General features: G+C 39.2%; 1 protein-coding gene across 9 annotated transcripts in view; it reads right to left on the reverse strand.

The window, feature by feature from the left end:
• tenm2a (teneurin transmembrane protein 2a) overlaps positions 1–17095 on the reverse strand; it is a 274108-nt gene that overhangs the window by 185897 nt on the left and 71116 nt on the right. For all 9 annotated transcript variants that reach the window (XM_086023698.1, XM_086023697.1, XM_086023696.1 and 6 more), the window contains exon 2: positions 4550–4870. In XM_086023698.1, coding sequence (XP_085879824.1) covers positions 4550–4766 — 217 coding nt within the window. In that variant the 5' untranslated portion in view covers positions 4767–4870. The remainder of the gene's footprint in view (positions 1–4549; positions 4871–17095) is intronic.

The raw sequence follows: 17095 nt of genomic DNA on the forward strand, positions 1-17095 counted from the left end.
CTCAAGAAGAGAAACAGTTGTTGTGGAGGTGAGCTACTATTGGCCACGGTTCCTTTTTCATCCCGGTTCCTGACTTCTTAATGCCACCTATTTTCCTAGCCAGTTTACATGTCACAAGTTCAAAGCTAAAACATCAAACGACTTGAATAAAGTCTTTGGTTCTTTGTTCTTTTTGAATCCATTTTCTCAAAACGAGAAGAAGAAAATTCAAATTGTTATGGTTTATGAATCTGAAGAGGACGGCGCATACACAAAGGGCATTGTATGAAATGTGCGAAGATGACAGGTGAAGCCTATGGAGCTCAGATAATGGAGAAGAAAACTTGCAGACTATAATGAAGGGATGCACTAGAACGCAGTCGACAGCACTGCCTTTCAAAGTTATGAGGATGGCTATGCCTTGGTAACAAGCATCATATGGCAAGGAAAATAACAATATAAGCACAATAAATGAGAGAAGATATGAAATGTGACAGACAAGTTGGGTTGTGGATCAAGGCAACAACAAACATATAGAAGGGGGTTCTACCATAAGAATATATTTCCTGTTGTTTAACACCATTGAAGTGTGTTGTGTATTTGGTTAATAAATAACCTTTATGATAATAAATACAGATGTCGACATGTGATTTTTTTGGGGGGGTTAGGTTTTTTTGAGACCGCAAAATACAGTTTAAGTTTAGGTCATGTCTACAGCAGCAATGTGAATGCATCCAGTCCCTGTGTACCAATAGAATTATACACAGCTCAAATGACCCTTCCCCTCTCATCAGAATCTGCTTTGTGTGATAAATTCATACAATGGACTGTCAATTGTATAGCGCTTTTCTACCTTTGGTACTCAAAGCGCTTCACACTGTACCTCATCTATTTAATGATGACGCAGCATCAGGAGCAATGGCATAACCTCATCATTGTGTCATCTTCTATAGAAGACGTTTTCCTCTTTTACTGTATGTATCTTATATGTATTTTTTTTTTTCATAAAATTTGATCAATAATGGTTAAGTTATTCCCCATTGAATTTCAGTTTGAAAATCTATTAATTTAACTGATTTTAATGTTTGAAGTATCGGTAGTTGTCATTCAAATGGTAATAGTTGTTTATAAGGGAAAATATTACATTTTGCAAGTAATATTTTCAGAAATGTTAAAGTCAAAATATTTTTAACGTTATGCATCCCATAACATTTTTTGACGATGCTAATTCTATTTTTGGATGTATAGGATGTTTCTCCTATTGCTTTATATGCCTTCTCTCCATCTTGGTCTCTTCAACGTTGCTTTTTGTTTGTTTGTTTGTTTGTTTGTTTTGTTTTCTTTTTCGCTCAAGCTGCCATTACCATTAATGCCACTAGGGAGAGCTTCATTATGTAGTTGCAATACAACAGAGGGATCTGTGAGCGCCTAATCACTTCAGGCGACTCTCTCCTTGGCTTCCTGTGGTCTGTGTTTAGTTAGTTTAAACACCATGCAGAGCAAACAGAATAGTGACTACTTGTCACCCTTTAAATAGGCAGACTTGTGTGTATGTGTGTGCGCGCATGTCTAGGAGTGTGTGCGTGTGTGTGTATTTGTGAGACTCGAGAGGTGGGCAGTGCATCTTCAGTTGAGCAGCTAGCATTTTAAATACATAGTGATGTCATCATGCTCGTTTGCGTGCTGGCAAACGGTGGCAACCCACCAGAGCTTGGCTGAGAAGAGAGAAGATTTTAAAGCTATTTTTGACTTATTTTTAATAAAAGCGTGAAAACAATCGTGACTACTGTGATAAATATATGACCGAAATCCATCTTGATAAATCAAGTGATCTTTACATTGATCTAAAACGTCAGTTCTGATGAACGTATTGGACATTGGAGCATGTAAACGGGTGACTACAAATCTTCAGTCGGTCTACGTGTCTCAAGTCTCCATGTAAAGCCCGAATGTTGACCACTTTGTCCTCAAATGATTTTTAATATTGTTTCTCATTAAGAGATGTGAATTTGAGAAAATTCTCCTATTTCTTGAGTTATATGAAGTCCTTAAACCCCTTGTGGATTATTATCTAACAAGTGAATCATCTAAACTCTTTAACTGAAATATGCCATTCCTCTCGAGGTGCCTTCTTTTTAGGGCCTTCCACGCTTCCAAAACATGTACTACTACTAATATTTGTCTTATTCCGAGTTAGCTGGTTTAAGTACATAAATGCATAGCCATGAACCTACTGTATTATTATGTTGCATGCTAAAATGCTAGCTGCTCAAGTGAAGATGCACAAAGGCCATCAAAGCCTGTTTGTATTTAATCCATTATGATTTTGATACAAAAAATGCTAAGTTTAAGTTTAAATTTATATCCGTCTGATAAAAAAAAATATTTTGAGGCTTGAATAATATATATCGCTGGTGGAGGGCCAAAACCTTGTACCTCGAAAATGTGCATTTTTCAGGAAACTCCAAAAATGGCAAGTTTGTTCTACCATTAGCATTGTATGATATGTGAAAGAGAGAAAACCATTTTGAACACTTTAGATTGGTCAGTAATGTGTAAAAATTACACACATGTTACACACTGATCAATAGTATAGATTTTTGAAAAAATTTGAAATTCACTAAAATGTGATTTAAGAGGTTTTCGCCCGACGCCAGCAATCTCTCTCTCTCTCTCCCTCTCTCTCTTTCTCTCTCTCTCTCTCTCTCTCTCTCTCTCTCTCTCTCTCTCTCTCTCTCTCTCTCTCTCTCTCTCTCTCTCTCTCTAAAAGCAAGATGTCCATTTTACTACTAAAATTGGATACATACACTCTTCCATGCATCCATTCATCTGTTCAAAATGACAAAAACCTGATAAAAATGCTATTAGATGTACAATTACTATGTGTCTAATCCTAAACTGTTCAGCTGCTGAATTTCTCACGTTTTCTCTCCCACTCATCCACATTTTCTGTCTACTGAGCTCTCTTCCTCCGGTGGTGTCACAGTCCTTATGGTGCTGCAACACTGTTGGTCTCCTGTGGCCACACTTCCCACGATGCATCTGTGGCTCCGGGCTTTTGACAGAGCTGATAGGCTGAGAGGACTTCAGTATTGACCAGCCGTCGCCTGGTGCAGCAGCGATGTATGGTTGACCGACACACACCACTGATTTTCTGTCTTTCACCCATGATGCCAATCAATCTTTTTTTTCTCTCGCTGTATGATTGCATGCGCATAAGAAAATGTCAACCCTTTTTTATATTCATCTTTTATGTTTGCTGTTACACATGAATATGCCTAATAAACAGATTTCATTGCCCGCATCGTCTTCTTTCTGTGTTCATAGAAAACAGAGCTTTGCACGGATCAATCCGATGGAGTCGGACTCCTTTCACCAGTCATGGATCAATACTTTTAGTGCCTGTTTCATGTACCTCTGCAATATGTGAGCGCGTGTGCACGTGCGTGGACGTATGATTTTAAAGAGAGCAGGCTTGCCCTTTAACAATGACCTCGTGCATCAGCCTATCGGCTAACTTACTTACCAGGGGACCCAGAAGTTCATCATGATAAGCCCACCAGTGCCAAAGGTCACCTTTGGCGCTCTCGCGCAACAGTTACAATGAGTGACACTGACTACAATGATAGGTTGCCACACAACACTAATAAAACGTAATACACGGGAGGTCAATTCATGAAATGCATAATGCAACTGGAAAAGGTCTTGTCAGTATGAGCTTACGTGAGACTCAAAAATGTGTATGAAATGAACATTTAAATGTGTGCTTCATTACTCTAAGTTGGTCTATTTTATTTGTGTTAGCATTCAGTAAACACACATATTTTTGCATGCATATATTCTCAATCACATTTTAAATGAATACAACAATCACTGCTACTAAATGAAATGGACTTTGACAGACATACTGTGTACTGTATGCCAACCTGAAATTATTTTCCATCAGGCTACTACATGAACACTGTCGAATAAATTGACCTAAATGTTACTTAAAAAACCATATCATCAACTGTTCGATTCTGTTTTATTCAAGAGTCTCGTGCACAGAAATCTATTTCGCAACATAGGCCATAACACAAATGTGTGTTGGCATGACCAACCCAATAAGTCTATGTATTCTCATCTTTCAGCCAGTCACTGTGACAACTAGCCTTGGTTAACTGTTAACACTAATGTACATGCTCACTGCAATAGGTTTTGCGTTAAGGTCAACCCATAGGCTTGAATTGCTTCAGTAATAAGAAATGTCAGGTTGTGCAATTTGCACTTGACTATTCTCTTCTCATGTTTCAGTTCATCAACATGTTAGAATGTGGTGGTGCACTGACATCACTCAATGCAACTTAACCAATAGTGCAATATGTGACAAAAGAATATAATACAGTATGTATATGGAATGACTAAATGCCATTATATGCAGAAGGTGGTGACAATGCAAAAATCCTAATTATCATTATTTGGTCTTGGTGCAGTTCTGTGCCCTGCTGAGTGTCATTCTCGCTTTACATTGAGTGTGTCATGTCCGGCAGAGTATGGACAATCCCCAAAATGCTTTGGCCCAAAGACCCACCTTGTCTTGGGTACTCATCAGCCTCGTGGTGAACAAGGTCGGTCACGCAGCCGCTGTAGTGCAGCCTCTGCTCATGCTCGAACGCCTTGAGTGTCTCGCTGGAGCTGTACGACTTCTGGGTTGGCACCCGACACTCATCTGCATCCATGGACGACGTGTTGTAAGGAGAGTCCTTGGAGCAGGTCAGGGAGTGCTGCCTTCGGTCCTTTAGATCCATGATGGAGTGTGCGCTGGGGGGGGAAGTTTGCGAAGCAGGGCTTGGAGGCGGGTGTACGACTCCTTCTTGGCCTCACTAGAAGAGTCTATCTCCACTTCAGAAACCTGGACAATGGAAATAAAGGGAAGAAAGGTACTAAATTAATTGCATCTGTTTTTTCCCTCCCATGACTCTACAGTGTTAAGTTCAGTAAAAGCAAGCGTGGTGAATTGGCGTTTAATCAACCAGACAAATAGGCAACACATATGAGTCGTCATTTACTGTATGGCCATGGTGTGGGAACGCTGCATTGCGCTACGGCCATATAGATGGACATGGTGAGGCTTGTTTGAAATGTTAAGACAGAATTGAAATCTGTGAAATAAAGTAATCAAGCTGGTGCCAACGCAGCATGAATACAAACCCATAGCAGGGGGAATAATGATGACCAACGTGGTCAGAGAAATATAGGAATACTGTACAAGAAGAACAATGACAGAATTAAAACGGAATAAAGATAATTATGATAACAAAAGAGGAAAAGGGGGAGGAGGTCTGAGAAGTAGACAGATGCAACAGGAAGGATATAAGAATGGGAGAAATGACTTTAGGGCATTGCTAGTCTCTCCCTCATTATCACAGCGAGAATGAATCCCACTCCCTCTGAGGCTGTAAGGGATAATCAAACATCACCAGACAGAGATGTGCACATACAAAACTTCACAAACACCCATAAATACACACACAAATTCACAACCACAGGATGCGGCCACCTATGCACACCCAAACCTTTATTTCATGAACTTAACACAGTCAAACAAGAACTTTCAACACAGATAAACATGGACATGGAGACACTGTTGCCTCTAACGCCTCAGTTGTCCATTGTCATTGCATCACAATCGGCCAGCTTACTTTAAATGTATTCGTATCTTCTACATGTGGACACATATTATACATTGTGATGCTAACGCAGCATGATACAAGCGCAAGAGCCTGGAGCAATGTAGTACATTAGCAGCCAAAGATCAAAGTGCAACAATACAACAACCAGCAGTAATTGACAGCAATGCCCCCAGCAGCTGCCAGTACGGGGTATTTAAGGTAATAAATAGACTGGCTTGGTTTCACTTGCTTGAGGTTAAAGGAAGTCTGGTCCACCCACTGCATTACGACAGCACATTACATTTTCACAGCTCCCAGTCTGGAGAGTATTTGTCAATATCAAGGCAGGCAAGTGCTTTCCAAAAATGAGGTATAATTGGATTCTGAAAGTGTGTTGTAACTAATTGCACGCTGGGACGGCTTGAAGGAGACTGAGGGGAAAAAAAGACAAGAGTCCGGAATGGGAGTCAATCCTTTCAATGGGGGGCTCATTTTAAAATGCTTAGTAGGTAGTATTGAAAAGTGCCCTGCTACGCGCATTGATTAACAGTAGGATTTAAGTCTCATAAAGAGCTCATTATGCTCCGGTATCCATCTCACACAAGCTATTAGGAGTTCAACCTTAATGTGTTTGTACCTTGAATGGAGAGTGAGGAAATCGAGAGGGATATAGTGGGTACACCAGCTGGCATTATGCACATAACGGGTAAAGAAAGATTTGTGTGAGTGTGTGTATGTGTGCGTGCGTTTGTGTACAAATAAGGGAAGAATCTTTTTTTTTTTTTTTTTTTTTTCAAAACGCTGTTAAGACAGTTGTGACTAATAGGTCGAATTCAGGAAAAGTAACACGAAAAATCACTCTGTATGTCCCCCAAACAATATACTTCATTCAATACAATTAATAATTATAATCATAAATGTGTTATGATGGTTAATAGATTATAACAAAAGTTGCAAAAGTGTATCTATTGTTTAGGCAGAGTGGGAGTCTGCGACTGTGACTTTCCACATTTTCTTGTTAATATTCAAAGCCATCAATTATTTGTACTTTTACTATACTTACCAGTTATTTACTGAATGTTAAGCCAATAATCAAAAACACCACTGACAGACAAATCATCAAAACTCATGATTTGATGAGCAAAAGCCTTCACTTACCATTTTTATGCCACAAAGCTGCCACCAGGTGGCAGACTGAACAACAACACAGGGAATTGAATCATAATACAGAGTCATCATACATAACAAACGGTATCAATGAAAATGAATACATATTGAGGTGGGTGAACGTAAATAATGAATTGGACTATTTTTGGGAAAGCTTGAACTAAAAACAACTAGGGATGTAACGATTTATCAAAAATCTATTTTAAGTCGATATAAATGCTTAAAATATGCATGTAAAAAAATAAAAGAATCGATTCGCAACGCCATGTTAACCATAGCCGCTCGCTCACATCTCTGTTGTAAACAAACTGCACATTGGGTAAATTACCGTATTGGCCCGAATATAAGACGGCCCTGATTATAAGACGACCCCCACTTTTTCAAGACTCAAGTTTGAAAAAAGTGTATTTGAACACCAAATTATTTTTTATACAGAAAATAATTACAGTACATCTGAAACAAATGATTATAACAATTTATTTGAGAGAAAAAGCATGTTGTTTTGCCTCATTCAAATCTTAAAATCTGAACATTTAAATATGTAAACTAAAGTGCAATCACATTCGTAAATTAATGGCTTCTGGTTTTTGAAATGTAAATAAAACAATCTATTGTGATTAAACAACAAAATTGCAATAACTGCATTAACCATCAAAGTGAAGTCTAACTAACTGTAGTCTGAATAAGAAAAAACATTGCAATAAAATAATGCAAACTGGTTTAACTTGAGAGTAGCTGAGATCTGTCATGACAGAACATTACTCTTCACAAACATTATTTGCCTCGCTGTGCGCGCGTCATCCTCACGTGACAGGGGTTCGCTATGCATTCGCTTCAATGATATCTGGCGCCATCAAGCGTTGTGAATGGGTATAATGTCTAGACTCCGACTATAAAACGACCCCCGCTTTTTCAGTCTTATTTCAATGCAAAAAACACTGTCTTATATTCGGGCCAATACGGTACATAACACTAGAACTGCCAAAATTAGATCACTAACACGACAACTTAAATGATCAAAATCGTTGACGGTTAATTTTAATAGTAGACCTGTCGTTTATTTATATATCTAATTATTTGCTGTTGTGTTTTCCTCTCGAAAAAGCCTCGTATCCCACGGCCGGCAAGCTTCTTTGCATTGCACATGTGCAGTAGTGGTAATCCGGGTCATCCGTGATGTAAACAGAAGCATTGCGGGTAACGGCATCATGGCTACCGAGCGCTTGCGTTAGCAATCGGTGGCGGCTATCATTTCACACATTGGGACAATCGTTTCGGAAAGCTAGCATGAGTTAGCACACACAGGCTCCTGTTGTGGTACGCTAACATATGGTAGCGTCTTCTACGGATTATGGAGGCATTAGTCAGTGAACATCGAGCAGCAATAGGACGCGCTGCCTCACGGTCGCAGTGACTACGCACCGAGTGTTACGAAATCTCAGCTCTCCAAGTTAACACACGATGACCTATTTTCCACAAACCCTTGAGAACGTGCTAATAGATTTCTAAAGATTGCTACTTTTTTTTCCATTGCAGGTCACATTTTGAACGTGTAGATTAAATTGTGCATATTAGAGAAGCAAAACAAAACGTTGTGAATCAAATACAAAAACAATAAAAGTGTTTTGTTGTATTTAGCACAGTGCTTTTCCCTAATTTTACTCAATTTATTTCACTCTCCTCTACGTTAAAAAAGAAAGGATTGGTGCCCAAAAAAGGTGTAATGTTTACAAGTACTGTTTTGTAATTATAGGTAGCTTCATAGTGTTAGTGCAATTCAGCACTACTGTTGGTGATTAGTTGACTAGCAAAATAATAGTTTGTGGCAGCCCTACTTGACACGCTTGCGCCAAACATCAGCGCATATTGCACTTGCGAATGGCCGCAGCACCACACTAGCGCACAGAGACAAGCATGGCAGCGATTTAAAAAGAAAATCTAATCGGTTCGAAAATCGGGCACTGAAAATCGAAATCAAATCGAATTGTGGCTTGAGTGAATCAACAAATAATTATTTACGAAAAAAAGAGCATCCCAAGACATGCTGTGTACTAAAAGGTACTGGTCTCACATAGCAGTTTGCGTTTTGAGCCTCATCAAAATACAAAGAATAAAACTGAGAAGCACCGATTTTAAAGGTTTTCCTATAATTTAACCACCGAAATGGTTCCAAAGAAGTTTGGCTGGGCTCACATCACCTACCGCAGTTAGTTGGAGGTCGATGGAAGCGCTATGCTACTTACGCCTCAGCAGCTAGCTAGCAATGAACTTCGGATGACTACTACTGTGCATAAAACACATAGCCTTTTTGCACCTAAGTCAATAATCACCACCTCCGTGGCGGCGAATAAGCTACACTTCTTACAAGTACCATTCTCATGAAAGGATTATAAGGAGTAATTAATAGGGGAAAGACGGAGACGCCATACTAATTGCTAAGCTAACCTAATGCTGTCGTGACTGGAATTAAATGTTTGGGTGACCAAGTACACTTCACAGAGGTCTTACTGGAACCACGTTAAAGAGGAGCGTATTCAACTTTAAAGAGCAAATTAGCGGGCTATTTAAAAATTGTCTGGAGAGAAAATTCTACAAAAGAATGCTATACACACAGCTAAACAGGAAATGATTATGATTGTCAGCCAGGAGGAATGGCCTTGAAGATTAAATCAATGTTTATATTGAGGATAAGTGATTCAGAAAATGGATGGATATAGTATATTGAATACATATAGTATTACTAATGTGATTTGTTTTCACAATCCACTTCTAAGGTTTGAGGTTATGACTTTTGAGATAAATGCACAATAAATGTTCTCAAAATGACATTCCAGTAGCGCTCATCCTTTTATTTATTTTTTCAATCAATTTCTGTTAGAAACATTTTGTTATGCCTTTTATTTAGATTGAGAACTATATTTTTGCAGAAATATGTTCAATACCTTGCTTCTGTTTACATTTGATGATTTTATATGGCAGCACTACTGGATGCATTTCTCATTTGATACAGGTCCCTTTAATGTCAGTTCAAAATAAAGTGAGACAAGGTAAGCAGTTAGTTTGTGGCATATTTTTTTTATTGAAAAACTGAAAATATATTGTGGCATATCGTTCTCGTGATATAACATGGCTTCTATTGTGATAGACGACAGCTCTACTGTCACGAGAGCTCTGCCTCGGAGAACTGGATTCGAGACCGGTGATGGAACAGAATCTGAATGTGTGTGGTGTTCTGTGTTGAGAATATTAAGACTAAAATTATTTTATCCCAGAGTTTCTATCTTTATGTATGGGGTCTGAGGGCTGGGCGATATGACTGAAAAGTATATCACGATATAAGTGTTTCATATTGGTCGATATCGATATATATTTAATTTTTTTTAAAAATAATGACCCGAAGAAAAATACATTTAGGTTATTTTATTTTAACACAATACTTAACGTTTAGTAAGAGGTCAATGTAACTATGAAAGAGTGAAATAAACCTGTCGATACAAAGATTAAATAAACTCAATTTTAAAGATAATGAGCTTAGAAGGGCTGAGGAATGTTTGAAAAACTGTCACAATCTAACTATTTCATATCAGTCAATATTGATCATTATTGATTTTGTTTTAAACCTTTGAACTGTTTTTTGTACATCGTTATGTAGTGTAATCTGCAGTTTGTCCTGCATCAGTGCATTGTAAATGCGTATTTGCATTAGGTCTACACCAAAGCAGTTGTTGACATATATTAGCCTTCATTCAATGTTCATCCAATACGAACACTCTCTTGCAGTGCATACATCATCGTTGACCTACCGTCTTAGGACTACTTTATTTTTTTAGCGGACTCATTATTGCCATAGTCCATTCATATTTTACTTGCTTGATTTTACCTTGAGTGCGATGCCGGTGTCGGATAAGGCTAACTACTGCTAGCATGTCAAAGACAAAAACTCATCTACTTACACCACCATACACCATGGCTCCATCCACGGGTTTTTAATAGGGTTATTATGCATAATATAATTTAAATGTAAGAGTTGTACTGAGTCGAGTGGTCATTTATTTGAGCAAAGTTATGGCGCTCGTTTGCTGGATGCGAGCATAGCGCACGGACGCCGGGCCCGCGAGTTTGCTCCGTTAGTTAACAGCTTCTTCTTGTTGGTTTAAATGCTTCTTCCTCGTTGGTTTAAAAGCTGCTTCTTCTTTGGTTTAAACGCTTCATCTTCAGGTTTGGAGGCGGAAGCACGATGCCTACATCACGCACCATGCCGTGATCGGGTTTGTTTTTCTTTTTTCTATTGAATGTTTTATTGAAGGCATTTTCTATTGGTATCGATCGTGTGTCAAACGCGATACATATCGATATCGAATTATCGGCCCAGCCCTAGTCACATACAAAAAATATTTTAACATTTAAAAAAAAATACTTGTACCAGACCAAAGGTGGATATTCACCTGAAATCAGCATCTATGTCAACAGGGTAGTTATTCACAATACAAACAGAAACAGGTGTTTTACATGCGTGTGAAGCAGCCACACAAAATCACTTTGGAGTTAATAAGTCATTTGAAAGTGTAAGTAGGTTTAAGTGCTAGATAAGCAGGAGGAGTAAGGTCATCAAATGAGAGATAGATGGATAAAGTGAAGAAAGCCGAGGGGGTAAATCGCAAGATCTGGCTCGCATATCAATCACATTCCACCCACCTGTGTTTTCCTCAAGGTCACCAAGATAGCCGTTTCCACAAAGAAACAAGTGCCTAACTTGAGCTTGTTAATTACTCTGGTGACAGCAGCCTGACCTCCCATGAACATCAGACAAAAGTGGATTATCCCCTTTATAAGTATGGCAACTCGCTTATTATCATGATTGCTGCATCATAGGACTTAGTAGCATGGAACCAACTAGCACCACAGCTATTTGCATTTTTATGCACAAATATTCAGAATGTGCAGACAATCAGAAATACAAATGCAAAACTGTGCAAATACATGCACAAGGCTGCCTTCGAATGTGAGAGGGCGTTTAAATGACAGAGACAATAGACATGCCCGTGACCATGAAGTGACCGTGAAATCCAGGCACAATAAGAAATGTAATTGGAAGGTGACACATAAATGTGGATAATTTAGTTTGAAAGTTACAGGGGTGAAGTTTGTCTAAGAGGATTTTTTTTCCCGTGCAAAATAACATTAAGAAAAGTGGCATAATGTTCAATAGATGCATGCAAATGAATGAAAACCACTTTACCAGTAACTTAACTGAAAGCTAATGACAGTAAATCACAAATCATTAGGTTTCCAACACAATTTAAAGGGAACGTTTGTCAGAACTAAAACTACTGCAACCTTTGAACATGGCTTCACTTCACTGAAGTCCGTATTTCACTGAGCCACGAAGGTTTGCAAGTGTGTGCGGGTATAGTGATTATTGTTGGGGGTTTTTGTCACTGTTTGTACAATGCTACAAAGAGTTGCAAACAGTTATAAAGACGTTCGCCGGACATTCCAAACAGTTGGTTACAAAGAGATTTTCTTGTCGCCATCAAATTTGTAACATGTTCAAAAGTTCTTTGCGACAAGAAAAACTGTTTGAAACCATTAAAATTGGCGGCGAACGTCATTGCGACCATTTGCGACCTTCAACAGACCCTGATGAAAAAACAACATTCGCTAGGTGCACACACACTTGCAAACCTTCGCAAACCTCAATGAGATACGACTTTTAGTCCTCCACCCGACCAGTCTCTGACCAAAGCCATAGCCCTCACTAATCTGCAAAAGACATGCACTGCACGTAACATGCTTTGTACACAAGGGGATGTTAGTGACAGCTTGCGACACTGGTAGAAGAACTTGACAGACAGACTAGGGCTGCTCGATTATGAAAAATATTAATCACTATTATTTTGGTAATAATTGAAATCACGATTATTCAAACGCTTATGTATTTTTTGCTACAAAACAAGAACAGGTTTACAGGTAAAAAATGAAGACAACATTCTTTGAAACGCTATAATAATTGAAGTTCGTTTTGGACCCAACAACATTTATTAAATTAATTAAAGCTTAGATCTGTTGCATAGCCTATTGATGCAGATTCTTCAAATGAGGTCGCCTCTTATCTCCACTACTACATAGCAATAAGGTCGCATACAAAAATAAAACATGATTTATCTCTGTAATTGAACGTCATTCTAGCAGGTTTCAAATATGCACATGCTTCCAAACTGTGGTGAAATTAAACTCAAGCACATTCAGAGGTCCGGAGCGTCAACTGTTGTCACCCTGGGATCCACATTTTCCTGTTGTTGCAAAGTAGCAACCCACTTTTATAAAGGTTTTGATGAAAATAAAGCATTTTTGTTTCAAAATAGCCTCTGAAAATACATGCTTATATTGCAAATGAGAATGACATGCCTCCAAAAGCTTATTGCTATCGACATCGAGTAGCCAAAGCCGGAACTTTACTGTATTTGTTTGCAGAGAAGATCTAGTCACTAGTGCGCCTCCTGACACTTAACCGTTATTGTATGTGGAAACTTGGTGCCCCGCTGTACACCTCTGTACTCTTGTGAAAAGAAGAATACAAATACATGTTTCACTAGTTGTCCGCAATCCACTCAAAATGGGTCCGCATCCCACTTTTGGGTATTGACCCACTAGTTGAGATTCACCGGTGGTCTACATTATTTATCTATTTATTTATTTTGTGCAGTTGTCATATTTCGGCATTTATTTTCTGTATATATCTAGTTTGTCAAGGCCTGAATTATAAAGTATTGTGTGTTATCTATCCAGACAGTTTCTATACCGCTTACGCTGTTCATGGTCAGTGGCAGCTGGAGCCTATCTCAGTTGAATTCAGGTGAAAGGACAACACCCTAGACTGGTCGCCAGTCAGTTGCAAGGTATATAGAGACCGATAACTTTTCATGAGGGGGAAAAAAGAGAATTGTATTTTATGATATGAATATGTGAGCGGACAGTAATATATTGCATGGGTGAAATGCACACAGGTGTGGGCACGTCACGTAAATACTGCCGGTCCGTCAGTCATCATTCATCAGTGGCCGGGCCACCCATCCGTCGTTGTCAGTCTGTTCTTATTTATTTCAAGCTGAACCAATACTGTAATCGTAGGACGGTCACTCTGTCATAGTTATTTATTTTAACCACGCTTCCATCATCACAAAATTCCAATTTGTCAGCTATTGATGTACAATATATTACATATAATCACTATCAAAATGGTGGTTTGCATAGTTTACAACAACAAGCACATACAAACAATGGTAGGAAAGAGCCAGTGACTAAGCAGTTAATGCTAAGCCCCGGCCTCCTTGTACTGTGTCTAGAGTCCAGACCATACTCTGGTGAGGAATGGTGAAGGTATTGTACATCTTTTCACCTTCCATGTACTTGTCTAGACACGTTAACCCTTTGCCATTCCACCTGGCAGTTTTAGCTGAACGAAAGGTGCACCAAAGTAAATGTGATGCTGTACTTGAACCATCTGGAGTATCGGCATAGTTTTGCTCTCTTTTTGAAGATAACACTTTGAATTATTCTCCTCAACTGTCAGAATCTTTTTAAGTGCTACTGGCACTGAATTGTGCAAGTTTGAATACAAAAAAGAAGGCCGACCCACAGACGACCCACGGCCTTCTATGTATTCAAACTTACATAATAATACTTAAGCGATAAAGCACCTGCAGAGGGAGGCAAAACAAGTCAGCACGAACAAGACATGACAGTAATAATGTGTTGATAATTTCACACATAAGTCGCTCAGAGTATAAGTCGCACCCCCGGCCAAACTATGAAAAAAAAAAAAACGTGACGTCCGGAAAATACGGTAATTGTTTAAAACATATTCTGGAAATAAATAATTTCACCAAGATTTAACAGAACACCATAATAAACGCAGACACATAAAATATCAAACCAAAAAAAAGATTGTAGATTTCTGTTGTCATGGCATCCAATCGAAGGTGATATGAGCCCCAGCGCATCAGCAAAGTTATGAAACGTAACATTGTTGATATTTGACTTTAATTAATCCCACCCAAATAAAAAAACATTACGTAGACATTTGTGGTGACAGTAATAATTCTGACACACAGACGGTGCATTTGTGACACTTGTCAGTGACGTGACGTCATCTTGAGCAGACATCAAATGACAACGTCGAGGAGACCAGTATAGTTGCTTGGCTGGTTATTTCCCTCCGGTTAGGAGCAAAAGTTGAAAAGAAGGAATTGGAAAGCTCTCTACTTCAAGGGACATAATGTTGGAATGTGAGCGGTGTCCGTTCCCATTGGTTCATCAGGTAAGTTACGCCAACACATTTCCCCCCAGATCGCTCATTTGTCATCTCCTCCCTCCATGATGGAATTTCTGGCGGGAGTGCTAGCAAGTAAACAGCGGAGCGAGCACCTAGGAACGTGCAATAGAGGAATGAGATAAACTCATAGTCAATGCAGTCCACTTGTGCACCCCCGGTGTATATTCACCATCCACAAACAAAGACGAGACACGTGGCGCTTTTCCATCAGTCATCAGAGAAACGGAGGGAAATGGACTGGGAAGGTCCATCCATACTGACCCGGTTAGTGATGATTCGAATGACGGACTAAAACCCACTTTTGTCACTGCGTGATCTTTCAGTTTATTTAACCCTTCTATGGTGTCTGCGGTTCTGTTGGACCCATTCAGTTTAGAAAACAAATATGACCCAAGGCGTATTAGAAACCTTATGGTGATAACACACTGTTATGGGATTTTCTTTTTTTTTTTAATTACATTTTATTTTTTAAAAAAGGAGTAGCACATTAATTCATAAATGTGATCTAACAAAGGTAAAAGACAAATATTAGCAATGTTTGCTGTTCATAAGACTTGCAATTGGGATGTAGTAAACATCGGTTGAGTATTTTAACAGAAAATTATTTGATTGTGTTGATTTGAAAACCCAAAACTCAAGCGGGTCCACCAGACGCATCAACACTGGCTGAGTTACAGATATACAAACACCATAAAAGGGTTAAGTTTCCCGACATCCGTCATTTGTCAGCAAAATGCCCATCCGTCAATGATGGATTGACGGACGTTGTGTCAGTACTGTATTGATGGAATGCCCACCTCTGGAAACCATACTAATCAATAATGGTGAAGGTACTGTACATCTTTCACCTTCCATGTACTTGTCTATGTCCTCTCGTTCTGTCATTGGCTAGAATATAAATAAAAGGGTGAGGGACAATCCACCCGGGTGCCACAGAGCCTCTGTTTATTAGACTAATCCTTAAATCCACATTCTGCAGGCCTCGCAAACTCCTCACAAAGCTCTAATCTGAGTCAAAACAAAGGGATTTGATATGACATGGTCCCTCTCTCTGTCTCACTGTGGCTGCCAGCGTGGGTTGGGGGTGATGTGCACATGCTGAAAAACCCACTGGCACTGTTGCATGATCTTGCTCGTCACACCCATATTTGCTAAAGATTGATTTGCGCAATGCAAACCCTTGCGCAACCCTCGTCTCGTGCCTGTGAATGCAGGCTGGCTGCGACAAGTCAGACAGTTAGAGCCAAGATACAAACAAACTGGGTAATGACACATAGCTCAAAAACTCACGGGAGACATGACAGGGAAGATGAGAATAATCTGTGGTAAAGAAACAAAGCAACAGCGCGGAGGATATAGCCAGAATAACCAAACAAACCAAGCTTATAATATAGACACAACATGATAGGGAAAAAAACAGTCAGTTTGATTTGCAGTGAATGCCAGAGCACACATTTGTGGATACAGTCCCTGCAACAGTTTATATTGAAAAAGCAAATACCTAATCAGCCAGTAATGTGGCAGACATTCAGTCAGCATGCAGACAAGGTCGTTGGATTCCGCTCAAGTCCAGACCAAGCATTAAAAAGGAAAACAAAAAAGTGCCAGAATTTGGCAATGGTTGTTGATGGCAGACGGGTTAAGTTTGAAACAGTTGATCCACTGGGATTTTCATCACAAACAGCCCTCGGTTTTCTGAGAATTCCCAGACAAAAAAGGCAAATGAATTAACTTTTTTTTCATTTCATGACTGTTTTCATATTGTTTTGGAAGGCCAGGTGGCAGAGTAAAGAGAGAAGAAACCAACAATTTGACATGAAGGAATTAGGGTTGTCACTAGTGTTGTTCCGATGCCATTTTTTGGCCACGATAACGATTCCAATACACAGCTGTGCGGTATCGGCCGATGCCGATACTGTACCGATACCAGACTTTTGGAAAAAAAAAAAAGATATATATGAGC

Source organism: Filicampus tigris, chromosome 2, assembly GCF_054856515.1.
Source record: "Filicampus tigris isolate MCC_2025a chromosome 2, RoL_Ftig_1.0, whole genome shotgun sequence".
NCBI classification, from domain to species: domain Eukaryota; kingdom Metazoa; phylum Chordata; class Actinopteri; order Syngnathiformes; family Syngnathidae; genus Filicampus; species Filicampus tigris.